Genomic DNA, 17,202 nt, shown 5'->3' with positions numbered 1-17,202 from the left:
GCTACTAAGACCTTTTCATTCCCAGCTATACCTTGTTTCATCATAGGGCTGAAATTTCATAGGAGGAATTGATTTCCATGCACACTGACGTTCAGATTTGTTGCTATTTAAGGTGTGTATCATTTTCCTCCTCCACCTCTTCACTGAGAGCCACATTAAAATGGACTGACTTATTTATTGAAAAAAAGTCTTTCTTCGGGGTAAGGCTCAGTCTTCCTGAATCAGCTAGTTTCCAGGGAGGCCCCATTTTTAACAGAATTATGTGCTCACAGATGCTCATTTAGCAGAGAGCACAAGTCTATGCAAACTTTCAGTAGCTTCCTACACCATCCACAAGTTCACATGCCCCTGCATGCTTTTTAGTGTTCTTGCTTGAACAGAGATGTTGTACATAATCTTAATTATACATATAGAAACTTGCGCATAAAAACTATGTAAATCTCAGACCAGAAGTTCCATTGGAACTATGCTAGTAACTTTAGAAAAGTCTACTGTTTTTCCCATTTTACTGACAGAAGACTGGACTTCACTTTGTCCCACTTCCTTTTCTTTCTAAAAATACTTTCTAAAAATCACTTTTGATGGAAGGCATTATTTTTAAATTTAAAAATAAAAGTTGAACAGAACTAAAAGAAAACAAATAAATGTCACATCTGCAAATTTTATTTACTTCAAAGGTCCTGATGAGAACAAAGGCTAAACTTCATATTCTTCTGATAACACACTTAGAAAATATCTTAGTTTTACTTTATTTTTTCTTCCTTTGAGTGTTAGTTTTATGTGATGATACAGTATCATCTCATATATCATTTCAAAAGAGTCAGTTTAATTCAGCTGAAATTGTTGCTTTTTATGGCAATGACATATAAAAATAATCAACTGTTACTTGCACTTTATACATAGTCTGTAACACATACAGTACTTAAGGCAGGCATGGGAAAAAACCTCAAGTGTTTGCTGATCAAGTGGGAGGTTAAAGATCATGTACTAGTTTATTCTTTAAAAGATTTATTTTTTGAATAATTGCTATTCAAATGAAAGCTCAATACATCACCTCCTTCTCATCTGCTGCCAATCCTTCTGTGAGGGGAGCGTATAGGATCATGTAACCTGTGGCACCCGCTACTCCATTCCACTTCGCTCTCATGCTGCTCTGTGACACATCATACAATTGCAGATCTGATGCCATTGGCAAGGCAACTGCAGTGGAACAAGAGACAGACACTTCAGTTGCCTCACTTGAACAACCAGCTGTTTTTCAAACAGTTTATTTCACCCCAGGAAACACAAAGGAATATAGCTATCTCCAGGCACGGAAGTGCTGTCTGTATGCCACAGCTATGAAGAGTTGATTAGTACATAAAAGAACGCAAAATTAGAGAAACAAGGAAATGATGACCTAACCAATTCTAACACCAGGGCAGAGTTACCCCTTATAAAGGATTTCAGCTCTTTGTCTTAAATGGCTTTGAACATTTCAAGGGGGAGGATTTCCGTTCTTTAGAGCACCAAATCACTCTGTTCAGATCTCGCCCTTCCTTCTCCCTCATCTGCAGGAGGATGACCACTCACTATCAAAGAATGGGCACGGTTGCTATTAGGAACAAGCAGTAGTCCCCAGAGATGGCTCCTTCTGGCAACAGTTCCCAAGTCAGAGTGTGGGAGAGACAGCCATGAGGTAGGACACCCTGGAGGAAACCCTGAATGAGCACGTTGCGCACGTCAAAATATTTTGACTACAAACTATTGTGTGTTTAAGGCCTGGACTGTCCAAACTGGCTCCCAGGCCTGTGTCAGTGGGATTAGGCAAACGTGGGCAAGATCATCCATTGCAAATGATAGCGAATGTTAACCTGGTGAGTACAACTAAGCAGGCTGAATGAAATTCAAACATTATTAGGAAGTTTACTTGTGAATTTAAGGCACTGATAAGAGAACATAGCACTAATCTAGGTTCCTGAATATTTCTTTGTATTTCTGTAACTCTTTAGAGTAACATTTTGCACTTCTCTGATTGTCCTCACTTTCTTCCTCTCACAGAATAACACCCCAAGGCCTCTCCACTGCTGTTACATCCTTGATGGATCCCACCAAAATATTCAGTCACTGGAGAGATATAAGGGAACCTTGGCTGCTCCTTTGGAACTTCTACACTGCGAATAGTCCCTAAAATGACTCAAAGGGTCTGGAAAAAAACAGAAGGCAATTAGCAATTGATATCAAACCTTTCCTATTGGGAAGTCAGAGAGACTGTAATAGGCTGGATGTTAAGCCTCTACAAAGCTCTGCTTTGCATGTTTCTGAAGAATCTGATCTGCAAACACAGATTCAGCAAACAATTCTAATTACAACGCTAATAATTCACAGAGCTTCTCTAATCTCCTTGTCCAAACAAAAATTGCAGCCTGTCTAGCTGACATCTCTAAGGAGTGGCATATCTATTACGTTATGTTCAACAAGCTCTAACAGAACTCTTAACTTCCAGTACAAAAACATGCCAGCCTCATCCTTTCTTGTTCATTGAGACCATTCACTCAGTCTGTTGTTTGTTGTAAATGTCGGCAAAACTTCAACCCAGGCCTCTCTTTAGGTTTCCACTTCCAGATTACCCATCTATCTTCACTTCCAAACCTTCCACAGCCTACCTCCATCCTATTTAAACCCTTCTTGATGTGTTGACTTATATTCCCATGAATTCCCACACTTCCTCTAATTATAGGGAGAAACTACCCATAAACATTTTCAAATGTACTTCAGCCTCCTCCCTCAGAGCTCCACTCAGACCTCTGATACCTACAGAAAGAAACTGCACGTTGAGATATTCTGAAGGCACTTTCTACCACATTGTCTCATTCCTATTCAAACTGCCTCAGGATCACAGAGAGAGTATCTATCACCTGGCCTTTTTCTTATTTTGATTCTAAAAATCTACAAGAAAAGTAACCTCTAACTCTAACTTATGACTCATATTTTAACTCTCAACAGGAACTCCTAGATGCTCTAGCAATATAAATAATAATTAACCAAGAGGTGACCAGAAATTAAACAAATGGTGTTTTCTACTGATATTTTCAGCTGAAGAGCTCAGAATCTCAAATATAGATATCCAGTAGATAATGCTGATTTGCATCTTGGACAGTTACCAGAGTAGCCTAATATTCTGGTAATATCGGGATAAATCAACCTACTAAAAAACAACTGGAATAAACTAAAACAGTCAAAAATATATTTGCAGCAAATTAAAATGTGAATGCATTTCATATTTATTTCAAGTTAGAAATTACTATTAAATCAGAAACCTTTCCAGTTTTCTGTATGTTATGCATATTGAATGTGTCTACTTAGATTTCACATACCTGTAAGCTTTTTTCAATGTTCTATATGAACAAATGGCATTGGTGATTGTTTTAATCTGTCAGTATCTCACACAAAGGCAGGAATGTAAACTACAATTTTCCATAGTTCTCCATTAGGATAGTAAAAAAATACTTTCAAACTGCACGTATTTTATTATGTGGAGTGATTAATACTTGCACATGTCAGACTATTACTTCCAACACACTATCAAAGACAGCTTTATAAAATGCTTCATGCTGCATGACCTTGGGGTGTGATCTGATCGGATCTCAGAAAGCCAGCAGGGTTGGGCTCTGTCAGAACTTGACTAGGTGACTTCAAAGGAATACCAGGTACAAAATGAAACAATCCTGTTGGCTCAGTATGTGACTCTGTTCTCTCTGCCTCAATAAATTAAACAGGCCCTAACACCAAGTTATGGGGTATAACATGGCTGGAGATGACATTTTGGGAGACTGAAACTAAAATAGAAGTCTCAATTTTATATGATCCTATTTTATTTTCTTTTCAGATTGGGAAGATTAGCACTGAGACAGAATCAAAGAACCATTGAGGATGAAAGGCACGTCTTGAGATCATCTAGTCTAACTTCCCTGTTCAGTCAGGGTCAGCTAGAGCAGGTTGTTCAGAACCATGTCCAGTTGAGTTTTAAATATCTCCAGAGATGCCCACTCCACAACCTCTATGGACAACCTACTTCTGTGTTTGACCACCATCACAATAAAATCATGTCTTCTGTTCAGATTTAATTTCATGGTTTTTTAATTTGTGCCCATTGACTCTTGTTCTGTCAGTGGGCACCACTGAGAAGACTCTGACTCCCTCTTCTTCATTCCCTCCCATCAGGGGTTTTTACACATCGACAAGATCACCCTGAGCCTTCTCTCCTCCAGGCTGAACAGCCATAGCTGTCTCAGGCTCCCCTCTTATGAAAGATGCTCCAAGCCCTTCATCATCTTTGCGGCCTTTCACTGGACTCACTCCAGTAAGTCCACAACTCTCTTGTACCAGGGAGCACAGCACTTGACCCTGCATCCAAGTGTGGCCTCATCAGTGCTGAGCAGAGGGAAAGAATCACCTCCCTCAACCTGCTGAAAATCCTTTTCTAATGCAATCCAGAAGGCTTTTGGCCTTCTTTGCAACAAGGGTGCATTGCTGGTTCACAGTCAGCTTGCTCTTTACCAAGACCCCCAGGTGCTTCTCTGCAGAGCTGCCTTCCAGACAGTCACCCCCAGTGTATACTGACTGACACATGGGGTTATTCCTCCCCAGGGGCAGGACTTCGCACTTCCCTTTGTTGAACTGCATGAGGTCAAACATATTTTCCCCTTTATATACCCATGCTGACTAATTCCAATCACCTCCTTGTCCTTCATGTGTTCAGAAAAGTGTTTCAAGGATTAGTTGCTCCATCACCTTCCTTGGGATTGAGGTGACAATGAACCAGCCTGCAGTTCCCCAGATCCTGCTTCACAAAGGACTGACGTTTGCTTTCTTCCAGTGTTCAGGAACTTCTCCCAGTCACCATGACCTAAGGATAATCAAGACTGTCCTCACAATGACATAAGCCAGCTCCCCCAGCACTCACAGGTGCAGCACATCCAGTTCCATGGACTTAGGTGTATCCAGTTTGCTTAAGTGCTCCCTATACTGGTATTCCTCAAATGAGGGTAAGTCCTCCTTTCTCCAGACTTTCCCACTGATAGCAGCAGCCTGGGATTTCTGAAGGCCATTTTAACCGGTAAAGGCTCAGTCAAAGAAGGCATTGACTACCTCACTGTTTTCCACTTCATTTGTCACCAGGTCCCCTGTTCCATTCAGGAGTGGGCTCGTGTTTTCCTCAGTCTTCATTTTACTGTTATGCACTTGCAGAGTCCGTTCTTGTTGCTCTTGACATCCCTTGCCAGGTTGCTCCAGGTTGGCCTTGGCTTTCCTAAACTTACCCCTGCAAGATCAGATAGTAACTCTATACTTCTCCCGGGTCATCTGCTTCTTCTTCCATCTCTTAGCACTTCCTTTTTATGTCTGAGTTCTGTTCGGCATTGCTTGCTTATCCATACCGGCCTCCTTTGCTTGATTTCATACTTGTCAGTATGGACCTTTCTTGACCTTGTAGGATGTGATCTTTGGGTACCAAGCTGCTCTTCTGGATTCCTCTTCTTCCAGGGCAATATCCCTTAGGATTCTTCCAAGCACATCTCTGAAGAGACTGAAGATGGCTATCCTGAAATCCAGAGTTGTGGTCCTGTTTTTGCACTCCTCCCTCCTCTTAGAATCCTGAATTCCACCATCTCATGGTCACTGCAGCCAAGCCTGTGACTTTAACCCCCTCATCAGTTATTCCTTCATTTTAAGTATCAGCTACAGCACAGCACCTTCTCTTGCTGGCTCCTCAATCACTTGTGTCTGGAAGCTGTTGTCAAAGAACTGCAGAAATTGTCTAGATTGCTTGAGCCCTGCTGTGTTGTTCTTCCAGCAGATACCACCTATTGATATATCACATATTGACTTCCTGGATCCTAATCTGAACTAAAGTTACTCTTTATTTCCATTCCTAATATCTGTCATATTTACTAAAAAAGTAACTGTACTTTGTATACAAATGCATAAAATTTATATGATCAATAGCAGCACATTATCTCTGGTACTAGCACAGTTTTCATTATAGAACGCAAAACTGTAAATGTATTTGTTCTAACACCATCCCAAGTCACCATTTTACAGAACTGAATAAGTGAAAAAGGAACTTACAGAAGTTGAAATCTTTGGTGCTGGTGGGAATCACGTGCAGGTATTTCTGGTCCCACCTAATCCTCCATTCATGAGATCATCTTCAGCCACAAACCTAATTTATAAAGCTTGGCTCCACACCCAAAGTGTAGGATTGTTCTAATTTAGGGTTCAATACATCCAACTTCAAAGTTCAGCCCAGAGATAAAAACTTTCTCAGTGTTTAAATATCCACAGAGCACTTGGACTTAGGAGCTTAGCCCAGAATTAATTCAAACAGAAATTACTTCAAGGCTAGAAAAGAAGCTAAATTGAAAAAGACTCCCTTCTGCATTTCTTTTTCACAAAGACTAGTGCTTACACAGTGTGATTACATGCAGTCAAATCCATAATGAACATGATAAGGATACTTACGTGTAGTTTCAGTTCCACGGAGGCCTTCACTAGCAGCATTTGAGTATATAGCAAATACAGCTATCTGGTATTCAGTTAAAGACATCAGGTTTTTCAGAACTGCTGTTGACAAACTTCCATCTACCACAACCTGTTTAGAAGAAAATTCAACTAAATATGCATAAAGCAAACTAACTATATTACCATCAAATCAATTAATCCCTCTTTCAGGCAATTTTTACACTGGCATCTAAGAATCAATATACTAAAGCTCAATTCATAAATCAAATTTGTTTGGGCTACCTTTATGTACAATAAGGTGTCTGAAAAAAGAACAGCAACCATGTACATAATCAAAATGTTTAACTGATATAAGTAGCCATTTAGAACAAAGGAATTGCTTAGATAAATAAAGTGTATGGAATACAGTTTAAGAGTGTATATTGGGCACTTTTTGATATTACTACATCATCATAAATATTGCTTTAATACTACATATGTACACAAACAGTACTTCAAATTGACATTAATACATATCCATACTAAACAAGTTTCTGGTACAAAAAGAAATAAAAGATATCCTTAGCTAAATCCTTTTGCTCTTCTGCCTTTCCCTTCAATTTTTGTCAGCTGAAGCCAAAGCTTGTTCTACGGCATTTTTTGCCACCTCCAAAATGCCTAAGTCCTATTCAAATAAACACCTCCAAATTTTCAATGACCAGTTGTAGACATCCCAAAATATACACCTGTATCATCTTCCTTTCATGTATTATCTTTTTCTTAGAACTGAAAATGTGGCTTCCCATCAGTTCCTACCTCTTCTGTTCTTGTAAACAGAATGGTGCAGGGGAAGTCTATAGAATTGGTTCAAGTAACCACATGTGTAAGCAAAAATGCAGGCATTTCCCGCCCCAAACCGTGCTCATTGTTACAGCACATTTACTTTAAATTACATGACATAAAAGCAGCCTGGCTACTACCTAACCTTCCCCCCCCATCCAATGTGACCATATCTCCTTTCTGTAGTGGGCTTCAGAGCCCACACAGGGAATTTCAGGGTAGATTTAAGTAAGGCCATGAATTTTCTGTCTAGTTAGTTCTTGCTGTTGTATTAAAAATTTCTGGGAAACTTTTCCTTCTATTACCTCTTCTGGTTGTCCTCCTCGAGTAGGATAGTACACAACCCTGTATTTTTCCACTTTGCCTGGTGCATGGGTCCAGCTAACCCGGAATCCTCTAGCTGTTACCTCAGATGTGACCAAATCCGAAGGAGCCCCAAGTGAAGCAACAATTGTTCCTAGGTTAGAGACAACAGAAATTTTTCATTCCCCTCTGCAAAATAATTATTTGGTTTGTTGTATTTGCTGAAGCTCCAAAGATTGCTCCTCATCAGCAAATCAAATAGTTGGCTACTGCGCATTCGTTTAGGTCATTTTCAATGGAAACAACTAATAATGAGTACTGCATATGGAGTTTTCACTGGGTCTAAGCCTCCCTATTCTTTCATAAACCTTTATATGAAAGAGACAAAAATACAAAACTAAGCCTTCCCTGTCCTTCCTCCCATCACTCTTTCAAGCCCTTCCTTTCTGGTTTTTTTTTTTTTTTTCAGGTTGCCTTCCTCCCCATCATGAAAAACATCCAAGTACATATACAGCTGTGGTCTGTGCTCCTCTGCAGGTTGGAAACTGATACGCTGCCTGTCAGCAGATTGAAGAGATGTAGTGAACAATCATCTTCTCTGGCAATCATTCCTTTCCACAAAGATGTCTCATCTCTATGGTTTTTCCATCCTCTCCCTCTCAATTTCCCAATTGACTTCTTTCTCCCCCACAAGACACAGCTAATATTCTGTATTTCTTCCAGTTTCCAGGTGAACAAAAGAGGGGAAAAAAAAAAGGAATGAAGCCTTACTAATACACAGTTTTTCATTGCACAGGTAGAAATATGTGTGAAGACAGCCTTCCTTACTCATATGTATTACAAGCTTATTGAAAAATCACTCAGCATTTCTGTGATAATACAGAATCGCAAACCAAGCAATACAAACAAAATCCACTGAAGCCTTTCAGAAAGAATTTCCTCAGGTAGGACTGTTTCTCTGACAAATTGCAACATTTTTTGACAGCCATTTCTTTTTTCTTCAGAAAAGCAAAAAAAACACTATAGTCAAAGAAGAGTTTTTTATATACAAACAATTTGCTTCACCACCATCTTTTCTTATGCTCTGAAATATATTTTTTGTGTATTAAGTAAGAAAGAGGAAAAAAAATCCATCATCAGGAAGGGACAAAACAATCTTAATACTTGAAAATTTTGAAAACTTATGAGACAATAAAAATGGTAAGTTAGGAGATGGAAATCACAGCACAAACATAAAGATTCCATGTGCAGCTGTTAAAGTAATTCATCCCCAAACCTGTGTATTATAAAATTATTTTCCTTACCCACCACTTGGAAATAGTTAGAGCAGAATGAATGTATATTTTTGTATTTTTAGTACTACCAAATACCATAACATTTACCACTATCAAAGACAAAGAGCAAAAGATCAAAGATATCAAAGAAAGAATAAAGTATACATAGGAAGATAACTTTCCTGACAATGTACTTTCTTGTGAGCAAAACAATATACAGCATGAGTCAAGTGCCAGAAGCCAGCTTAGAACTGCAGGTATTTGGAACAGGATTTACAGCTCTAAGTTCATATTAAGTTACATTAGATCCTGTTTCTTATTCACCTTTGATTTCCTTTTCCTGTTCCTCTACTCGTGAGCACACTGTTCTGGTAAGACTTTCAACAATGGTATGCATGAAGTTAAAGTCAGCAACGTTGTAGACGTGTGTGCTATCAGGTTCAGAGGCAATCTCTTTGAGTTCATTTATATCTGCATTCTTTACACCTTTTATTGGAAAGAAAAATAAAGAAAATATTGGAACAAAAAAGAAAAAAAAATCTTGTACGCACAGGGACTGATAAAAAATTACTAAAATCCAATCCTTTCTATTTGTTTTAATGACCAACTACAGATTGCTCTGTTATTAAGATGTTCCTTCAAGATGTTATTTTCTGCCAGCATAACTGGCATTTTTTCGGCTGTCTCCCGATAATGTAGCATCCATGTATACTGCTAAATTCCAGTTATAGCAGCAACGAATTGGAGAACATATTAAAGAAAATTTAAATTAATGATGATACTTACTGGATACAGACAGAAAAGAACACTTCCTTAAGAAAGAGGGCAACAGATACAAATATACCAGAGTATGAATGGGTCACAATATGTTGATATGGCAGAATACACACCAATAGCAAACAGCTCAATGCCAGCATCTCGCAAGTTTTTAGCAGGAGGGATAACATCATCTTGGGACTTCCCATCAGTGATCAGTATACCGATTTTAGATACTCCAGGTCTTGCACCTGCTTCAGGCTTAAAGCTGTTTTCCAAAATGTAAGTTAAGGCAAGACCTAAAAAAGGAAACATTTTAAAAGACTTTAAAAGGGAAAGTGCCCATGAATTTTGCTAATATCACAGTGTTTGACTTTCCATTCAGTTTAAAAATCCTGAGAAACCTTTTAATGAAGAACAAGTATAAAAGAAGAATTTATTTACTGAAAGATTAAACTCCCACAAGCAACCTAAATTACAGAGCAGGTGACATTCATCTTTAGCAGCCTTTTGATCAATCAATGTATTATAAACTGACTGAGGAAACCTAAATTGATCTTCCTGTGAACACATCATCTTTTCTTTCTTACTCTACAAAGTTAGAATAGGAAGTCCCCTCTCCTTCTACCTACATTGCTTATATGAAAGCACAGGCTCTGGATAGCTTAGTAAATCCCCATACTACATACAATCTTACTTTCATTTGTTTGTTCTTTCCACTTTACAAGCTGAAAAAAAGCTTAAATAAAGCTGAGGGAGAATCTGATTTTAACACTGCTACTTATTTAAAGGGAAGGAAGAACAACTACTCCTCAGGACAAACTGACACATCCTCAGCACAAGAAGGACATGGACCTGCTGGAGCGGGTCCAGAAGAGGGCCACCAAAATGATCCGAGGGCTGGAACACCTCTCCTATGAGGCCAGGCTGAGAGAGTTGGGATTGTTCAGCCTAGAGAAGAGAAGGCTGAGAGGAGACCTTATTGCAGCCTTTCAGTACTTAAAGGGGGCCTACAGGAAAGATGGGGAGAATCTTTTTAGCAAGGCCTGTTGTGACAGGACAAGGAATAATGGATTTAAACTAAAGAAGAATAGATTTAGACTAGACATTAGGAAGAAGTTTTTTACAATGAGGGTGGTCAAGCACTGGAAGAGGTTGCCCAGAGAGGTGGTAGAGGTCCCATCCCTGGCAACATTCAAGGTCAGGCTGGATGGGGCTCTGAGCAACCTGATCTGGTTAAAGCTGTCCCTGCTCACTGCAGGGGGGTTGGGCTGGATGACCTCTAAAGGTCCCTTCCAACCCAAAGCATTCTATGATTCTATGATTCTATGAATAAGAACCTATCTGAAAACTCTCTTAAATCCCCCAAAGCAAAGGTTCCTAACTCACCTTCTTCTAACATCCATATAAAATAATCATGACAATTTATTACTTGCTACCTCACAGTAACCTCATTCCTAGAATCATACTAGAGTCATTCTGTCCTTTGTCCCACAGCAATTACTCCTTCTACCAAAACAAAGGCTGTTGCAGAAGAGAATCTGTCACATTCTTTCTCCCCTTCCGTCCCTGCCAAAAAAAAAAAAAAAAAAAGGAAAAAAAAAAAAAAGAAAAAAAAAGGAAGGCAGCAATTTACTTAAAGCCATGTCTGGGTCTTTGGATATATCATTCTCCTGGCAAGACAGTCAATATTGCTAACTGCTGCTTTGATGATACTGGAGTTGTATTCAGAGACTGTATTTTTCCAAGGTTGACAGGCATCCCCCATTTATCCATCACTGAGTGTCTTCTGGGGCTTCAGTGCTCTAACTACTAAAAGGTCAATGGAAATCTAAAAGCCCCAGGTGATCATTTGAAAAGTTACTATTGCCAGCTGTCAGATATTAAAACAACATTCTTTCCTTCCCCAGAATAAAGCTCTGTGCATGAACATTATGAATGGATTTTGCATTTTCTTCCCAGCAGGTAAGATTTTACTTCCAGCACTGAGAGTTCATGTATGCTTTGTTTTATGAGACCCTGTCCTGACCAGAAAGGTTCCCAGTGAAGCCAATGAGACAAGCACTTCAGAAAAGACTTCATTGACATTGGATAAAGCCATTAGCATGCTGCAAAAACCCTATCCTTTTTACCCTTCATAATAAGCATGAACACTTCTTAGTCTGTGCAGCAAAATACGTTTAATAAAAGGCAAAAGCTAAAACATATACCATACCTGTTAATGTATTCCCTCCCTTATATGGTAGATTACGGACTGCATCCAAAACAGCATCTTTTGTGCCATAGGCATTCAAATGCCATTCAATTCGGGGATCACCACTGTACTGTGCAAGACCTAAAGAACCAGAAATTAAGGTAGTCCATTAGACGATAAAGCTTTTTTTTTTTCCCAAGTATCTACATTTTACATATTTTGTTACCAACAGCTTACTATAGTGAGCTTACCACAAGTAGCTTTCCTACCATACTAGAAAAACTGCATTGCTTGATGGCACAAAAATAGTATAAATTTGTTCTTAGTGGCAACTCCACAATGCATTTTCAAAGCCTTTCTTTCAAGTGCTAATGAAAGTAAATGAGAAGTACACAACTTTTTCAGAGTTTAGTAAGATTCCAAGAAATTGTTTTTTGAAAAAGAACAATTTTATTTAATATGCTTTCGAACAGACTAAAACATAAGTAGCAGAACAGAAATATAACATTTGAGCCAGTTTAAACCATAAGAAAAGCCATCCATTGGCACATTCTTCCTCTGAAAATTAAACTGCAAGGTTTTGATCTAATGCTGACGGAAGTCAGTAAGACTGTTTCCACTGCTTTTTCTTTTCCACTGACATTGCATTAGTTTACTTAAGCTGAGTATCACAGTAAACTGTAAGGAATTAATACTACAAACATTCCAGCAGCATTACTATTATGATAGAAGTGCTAGTTCCAGGTGAGGATAAATCTTGAACAAATAAGTAGCATTAAGCTGTTAACTATCCTGAAATCACAAAATTTTTACATTGCTACAGAAATACTAAGAAAAAATGCGGCACCTTACCTACTCTTGTTTTCTCAGATCCAACATTGAAAGCGGAAACCAGATTTTCCAGGAACAGTCGAACAAGTCTGAAATTGAATCTGCCAATACTCCAAGAACCATCTACCAGTATCACAATATCTGCAATTGCTGGAGTTTTACAGGTAAACAGGCTTCCTGTAAATCATTAAAATGAAAACAATATTGTTAATCCAACAATAAAACTGTAACTCAACAAGTTTATACCTTTCTCCCACTAAACTTAATACTTAAAGCCTTCTTCCATGGGCAAAGTGAGACATAAGCAAAATCACTAAACATATTTGTTCTAAATTCAGTAATAGAACAGTTTGGCCACTATCTACTTCAGTTCTTTCATTAAGCTGTTCAGAATTACTGTTGGGAGACTCATGAAAAAGAAATATTGCTTCTAAAAATACAATACTTCAGAAAAAAAAAAAATTAACTGTCGTATAACACAATCAAACCAGCAGTTCATTTTCATTCTCAAGAATATCCATACACAGTATACAGTTCATGACACTTAACTTAGGTGTAGACAATGCAGAGAGCGCTACCTAGAGCTGCAGACACCCAAAACAGTTATCAAGACCCCTTTTATTGTCACCATAGAAAAGCAGGTGTTTCTATACATCTCAACAAATCTGCAGAAAAACTTCTTTAGCTGCCATTGCAGACTTCTAAAGTTAGAAGTGAATGTCACCCTGGGAGACTAAAGTAAAACTGAAGGTCAACTGAATATGCTGCATTAAACCTAAGTAGGAGGTACTCGATACAGCAAAGGTTAAATGCAAATACCTTAGATTCAAATTCACAATCCCTATGAGAACTAGCACCTCATGAAGATTTAGTCTTACAGATATACAGAAAAGTACACAAAAATAAAAGTATTAAAAAAGCAACTGAAAAGACCTGATGAGAATTAGCAGAGATGCATATTATTAGTCTCTAAGGTTTAGCTAACCAATGGAGAAATCAGAGGAAATGGGAGTGGAGATTAGACACACAACGCAAGATAAGCCAACAAGAAGTTTTTTAGGGATACAGATTCTTAAGAAATTGAGGAGCCTAAACAGAAGTGCCACATTCAGTTTGAGAAAATGACAGGAAGGGAAGTAAGAGAAAGGAAGACGTTTCCATAAGCTCAGAAAGAATTGCCACATCCCACAGGAGTGGCTACATGACTGTAAAAGTAAGGTTGCTGAAATAGGGGATTCATATGGTAGGGAGGGAAAACAAGTCAGTGATGTTACAGAGGTATACCAAACAAGAGCTTATGTTTGAAGTATAAAAATAGCAAACTCCCCACCAGATTGACTACAGAACAGAGATGGAACTAGGAAAGTCAAAGCAAAGCATGTTAGTAGAAAAGGCATCGTGCACCACCAACCATTTAGGGATGAAAATCATGTCCCTGAACACAGTAAAAAAACCTGCAGATTAGTGAAGTAAGCTGCAGCCCAACTGTTATCATCATTTTTTTCAGGATCCACCAGATAAATTAGTTGACAAAAGATACCAACACCTAAGGTGGTACTAACAGGAATCACCAAATACATTGTTAGAAATAAATTGATCTTGAGCAGAGATGCTCAGCAGATAAAAGAAGTAATTCAGTGAGAAATAATCAGAAAGGTGCCTCCATTAGCTCACAAGCAGCTCTCCTGTTACAGAGAGGGAATAAACCACATGGTTAGTAACTTAAAACTTTAACATCACATTATTAATGACAACCTTTTCATTAGAGACAAAATGATAGTCTCACAGGCATAAACAATCTGATGTGCAGAAGGACTTCAAACAATTGGTAATAATTAAGAGTTAGATTCGTACTGTAGTGTAAACCCACTGAGCAAGAAACCCAATCCATAAAGTTACAGTTAATGTCTTAAACGTGTACTAAAAATGTTTTTAGAAGAGCAGGGAACATTTCCTACGTGCAGCTAGCAGTGTAGAATAAGTTCTAAATGCATGACAAAAATTCCACTTGCAAAGATGCCAAAACAAATATTTTATTTTAGTTTTTACAGTACAAGACAACGCTATTTGAATTGGCAACACATTTTAATGTATAAACACTGCGGAACATTTAGTAAGCATCAGAAAAATGATCTTAAATTGGAAGATAAATCCAAAGGAGGTCCAAATCTTTCTATCACTGAAGTCAACGGGAAAACTTCCCTTGATTTCAGCGGGACTGGAATCTGTTTTGTGATTTAATAGGAACTTACTGGTCATGGCAAAATTCATGTTTTAAATATCTTTGCCAAATAAACTTCCTGTTAATCAGCTTGCATTACTTGAAGTATTTGTCTTCCATTAACATGCAGTTCAATTGTGCCATTCTCACACTGGCCATGATTAGCTGCTTAAGCTTCAAAAGAACTATTGGCAAAGTAAAATGCTACTCAACACCAGTAAGAATGACAGAACTGGACCCCTGATTCGCATCCAAGCAGCTGTACTGTAGCACAGATGTACATTTTCAGTATGATCCCAGCAGTTTAATCATATAGCCCAATGAGGATAACAGGATTTGTGTGGCTGTATTTCCCTTCTCTACTTCCAAAATCTTACGCATACTATGAAACCCAGTTAGTACCCTAGGTCTTACTCATTTCATATCAACAAGTTTTGCCTATAAGGTTTCTTTAATCCTGTAGTGATGGCTTTGTGAAGAAAACCTTTGATTGGTTTTAGTAAATCCATTCAGTGCAGCAAAACCCAAAGAATAAAGAAAACAATAACGGCATTCCTTTCAATATTTTATTTCCACATCATCAGATCGGTGCAAATAGTATCATTCAATTATTTTTTTGTTAAAATAGCATGTGTGGTTTGATCCAAGATTGTACTGCAATGTCACAGAATGTGAAAATTTGATTCATTCTTCGCAGATAGGAGATACTTGTTGAATCTTTTCTGCATAAAACATTTAGGTTTTGTTACTTCTGTACACCCACTATTTGCTTATGCTTTCTCCTTGTTGTACTTAATAGAATTGTAGAAAGTTCCCTAAAATGGAATAAACAACAGTGAGATATTAAACAGAATAACATGCTGTAAAGAAATCTTCAAAACCTGATAGGAATACAAACACCGTATCATCCTAGTTTATAAAGTTAGTCAAAAAGACACAGCGTGTAGCAAATAATTTACACACCCCACAGAGATTAGCTAGTTTCCATTACCAGTTCTAGCAAATGTCTTTTTCAATAATCTTTCCATACAACCATACATGGTCATGAATTCCTATAGGGTCTGAGGATAATTTTGAACATTTCAGCTATCTAAACATAACTTTAATAGGCAATCTTCTCAAAAACATTTCTTAAAGGAGCATATAATTCCATATTAAAAAAGCTTCCAAAACTCAGTGTTTTAGCCCACTACAAGTTTCAATACTGTGATCACGTTGTGCACATTTCCCTTTTACTCAGGAAAACAGCAGTGAGAGAGAAGGTACCACTTCCCTCTGAATTATACAGTACTCACCAGTTTCAAGAGCAGGACAGTAGGGAGGACACCAGTTACCTGATTTTGTATAATGTTTCCTAATGTTATATAGATAGCATTATTCTACTCCAAGTACTGCATTCCACAACAAACAACAACAGAGCCTGTGATTTTTTAGGTTAGAGAAAATGACAGAATTGCAAACATCCTAAAGTCAGAAAAAGAGCTATGTATTTTACACCAGTAACTGTCTTCAGTGCATCCACCTACAATGGGTGGAGGACTTTGATGGGGAAAAAGTAAAAAGAAATTAATGGACTTTCTATAACAAATTAACAATCTTCCTAGTGTTATTTGGCAAAATAAATTTGCCACTCTGCCAGGAAGCTAACTGAGGAGGAAGGGGCTTGGTCTGCTCATTTCTGCATGTCACAAATGAAGGCATAGGCTCAAAATTTCACCTCCAAAGACACCAGCATACAACCAAAGGCTACCAGCAATGTATTAGGACAAGATATTTGCACAAAACCTGCTTCAGTACTGCCAACAGTCATATCATTATCAAGAATTTCAGTTCCTTTGTTTCAGGGAAATCTTGCAAAGAATAACCAGCCCTGAAGCAATTTTGCATCTACCAAATGACGTTTCCTGCCTTTGATCCCTCAAGCCCCCAGACATTAAAGGTTACGCATTTGCTTGCAATTCCAATATGCAAGTGCTATAGCACTATCAAGACCTATGTCAGAGTTTGTCTGAGAGTGAAGCCAATGATGGCAATGCTGAAAAAAAGATCCAGCTAGGACTTTCTGGGATAGAGGGAGAGTTATTGGAGCCTGCAAAATGTGACCCTTGAGATGTCCTATTGAGGGGAATGAAGTGCAGAGTGAGGACTGGGAGAGAGAGAGTGCACAGAACTAAGCACAGTCTACAAGCTTCTGTAAACACTGACGACCTCTCTGAGGCTGCATTTTCAACCTGTTGCTATTCTTTCACACATGTATTCAGTGAGCAAGTGAGTAATGTTAAAAAATAGAAGTTTGACCAAAA

The 17,202-nt window shown here is 38.2% G+C and overlaps 1 protein-coding gene across 3 annotated transcripts in view; it reads right to left on the bottom strand.

Moving 5' to 3' along the window:
• COL14A1 (collagen type XIV alpha 1 chain) overlaps positions 1-17,202 on the bottom strand; it is a 124,407-nt gene that overhangs the window by 78,614 nt on the left and 28,591 nt on the right. For all 3 annotated transcript variants that reach the window (XM_075728217.1, XM_075728218.1, XM_075728219.1), the window contains exons 5-11: positions 12,700-12,855; positions 11,869-11,988; positions 9,788-9,952; positions 9,222-9,383; positions 7,626-7,777; positions 6,502-6,631; positions 1,055-1,200 (exon numbers count right to left, since the gene is read on the bottom strand). In XM_075728217.1, the coding sequence (XP_075584332.1) occupies positions 1,055-1,200; positions 6,502-6,631; positions 7,626-7,777; positions 9,222-9,383; positions 9,788-9,952; positions 11,869-11,988; positions 12,700-12,855 (1,031 nt within the window). The remainder of the gene's footprint in view (positions 1-1,054; positions 1,201-6,501; positions 6,632-7,625; positions 7,778-9,221; positions 9,384-9,787; positions 9,953-11,868; positions 11,989-12,699; positions 12,856-17,202) is intronic.

This window comes from Pelecanus crispus, chromosome 2, assembly GCF_030463565.1.
Source record: "Pelecanus crispus isolate bPelCri1 chromosome 2, bPelCri1.pri, whole genome shotgun sequence".
NCBI lineage: Eukaryota > Metazoa > Chordata > Aves > Pelecaniformes > Pelecanidae > Pelecanus > Pelecanus crispus.
Note: the sequence above shows the minus strand (reverse complement) of the source record. Positions and strands in the feature narration are given on the sequence as shown.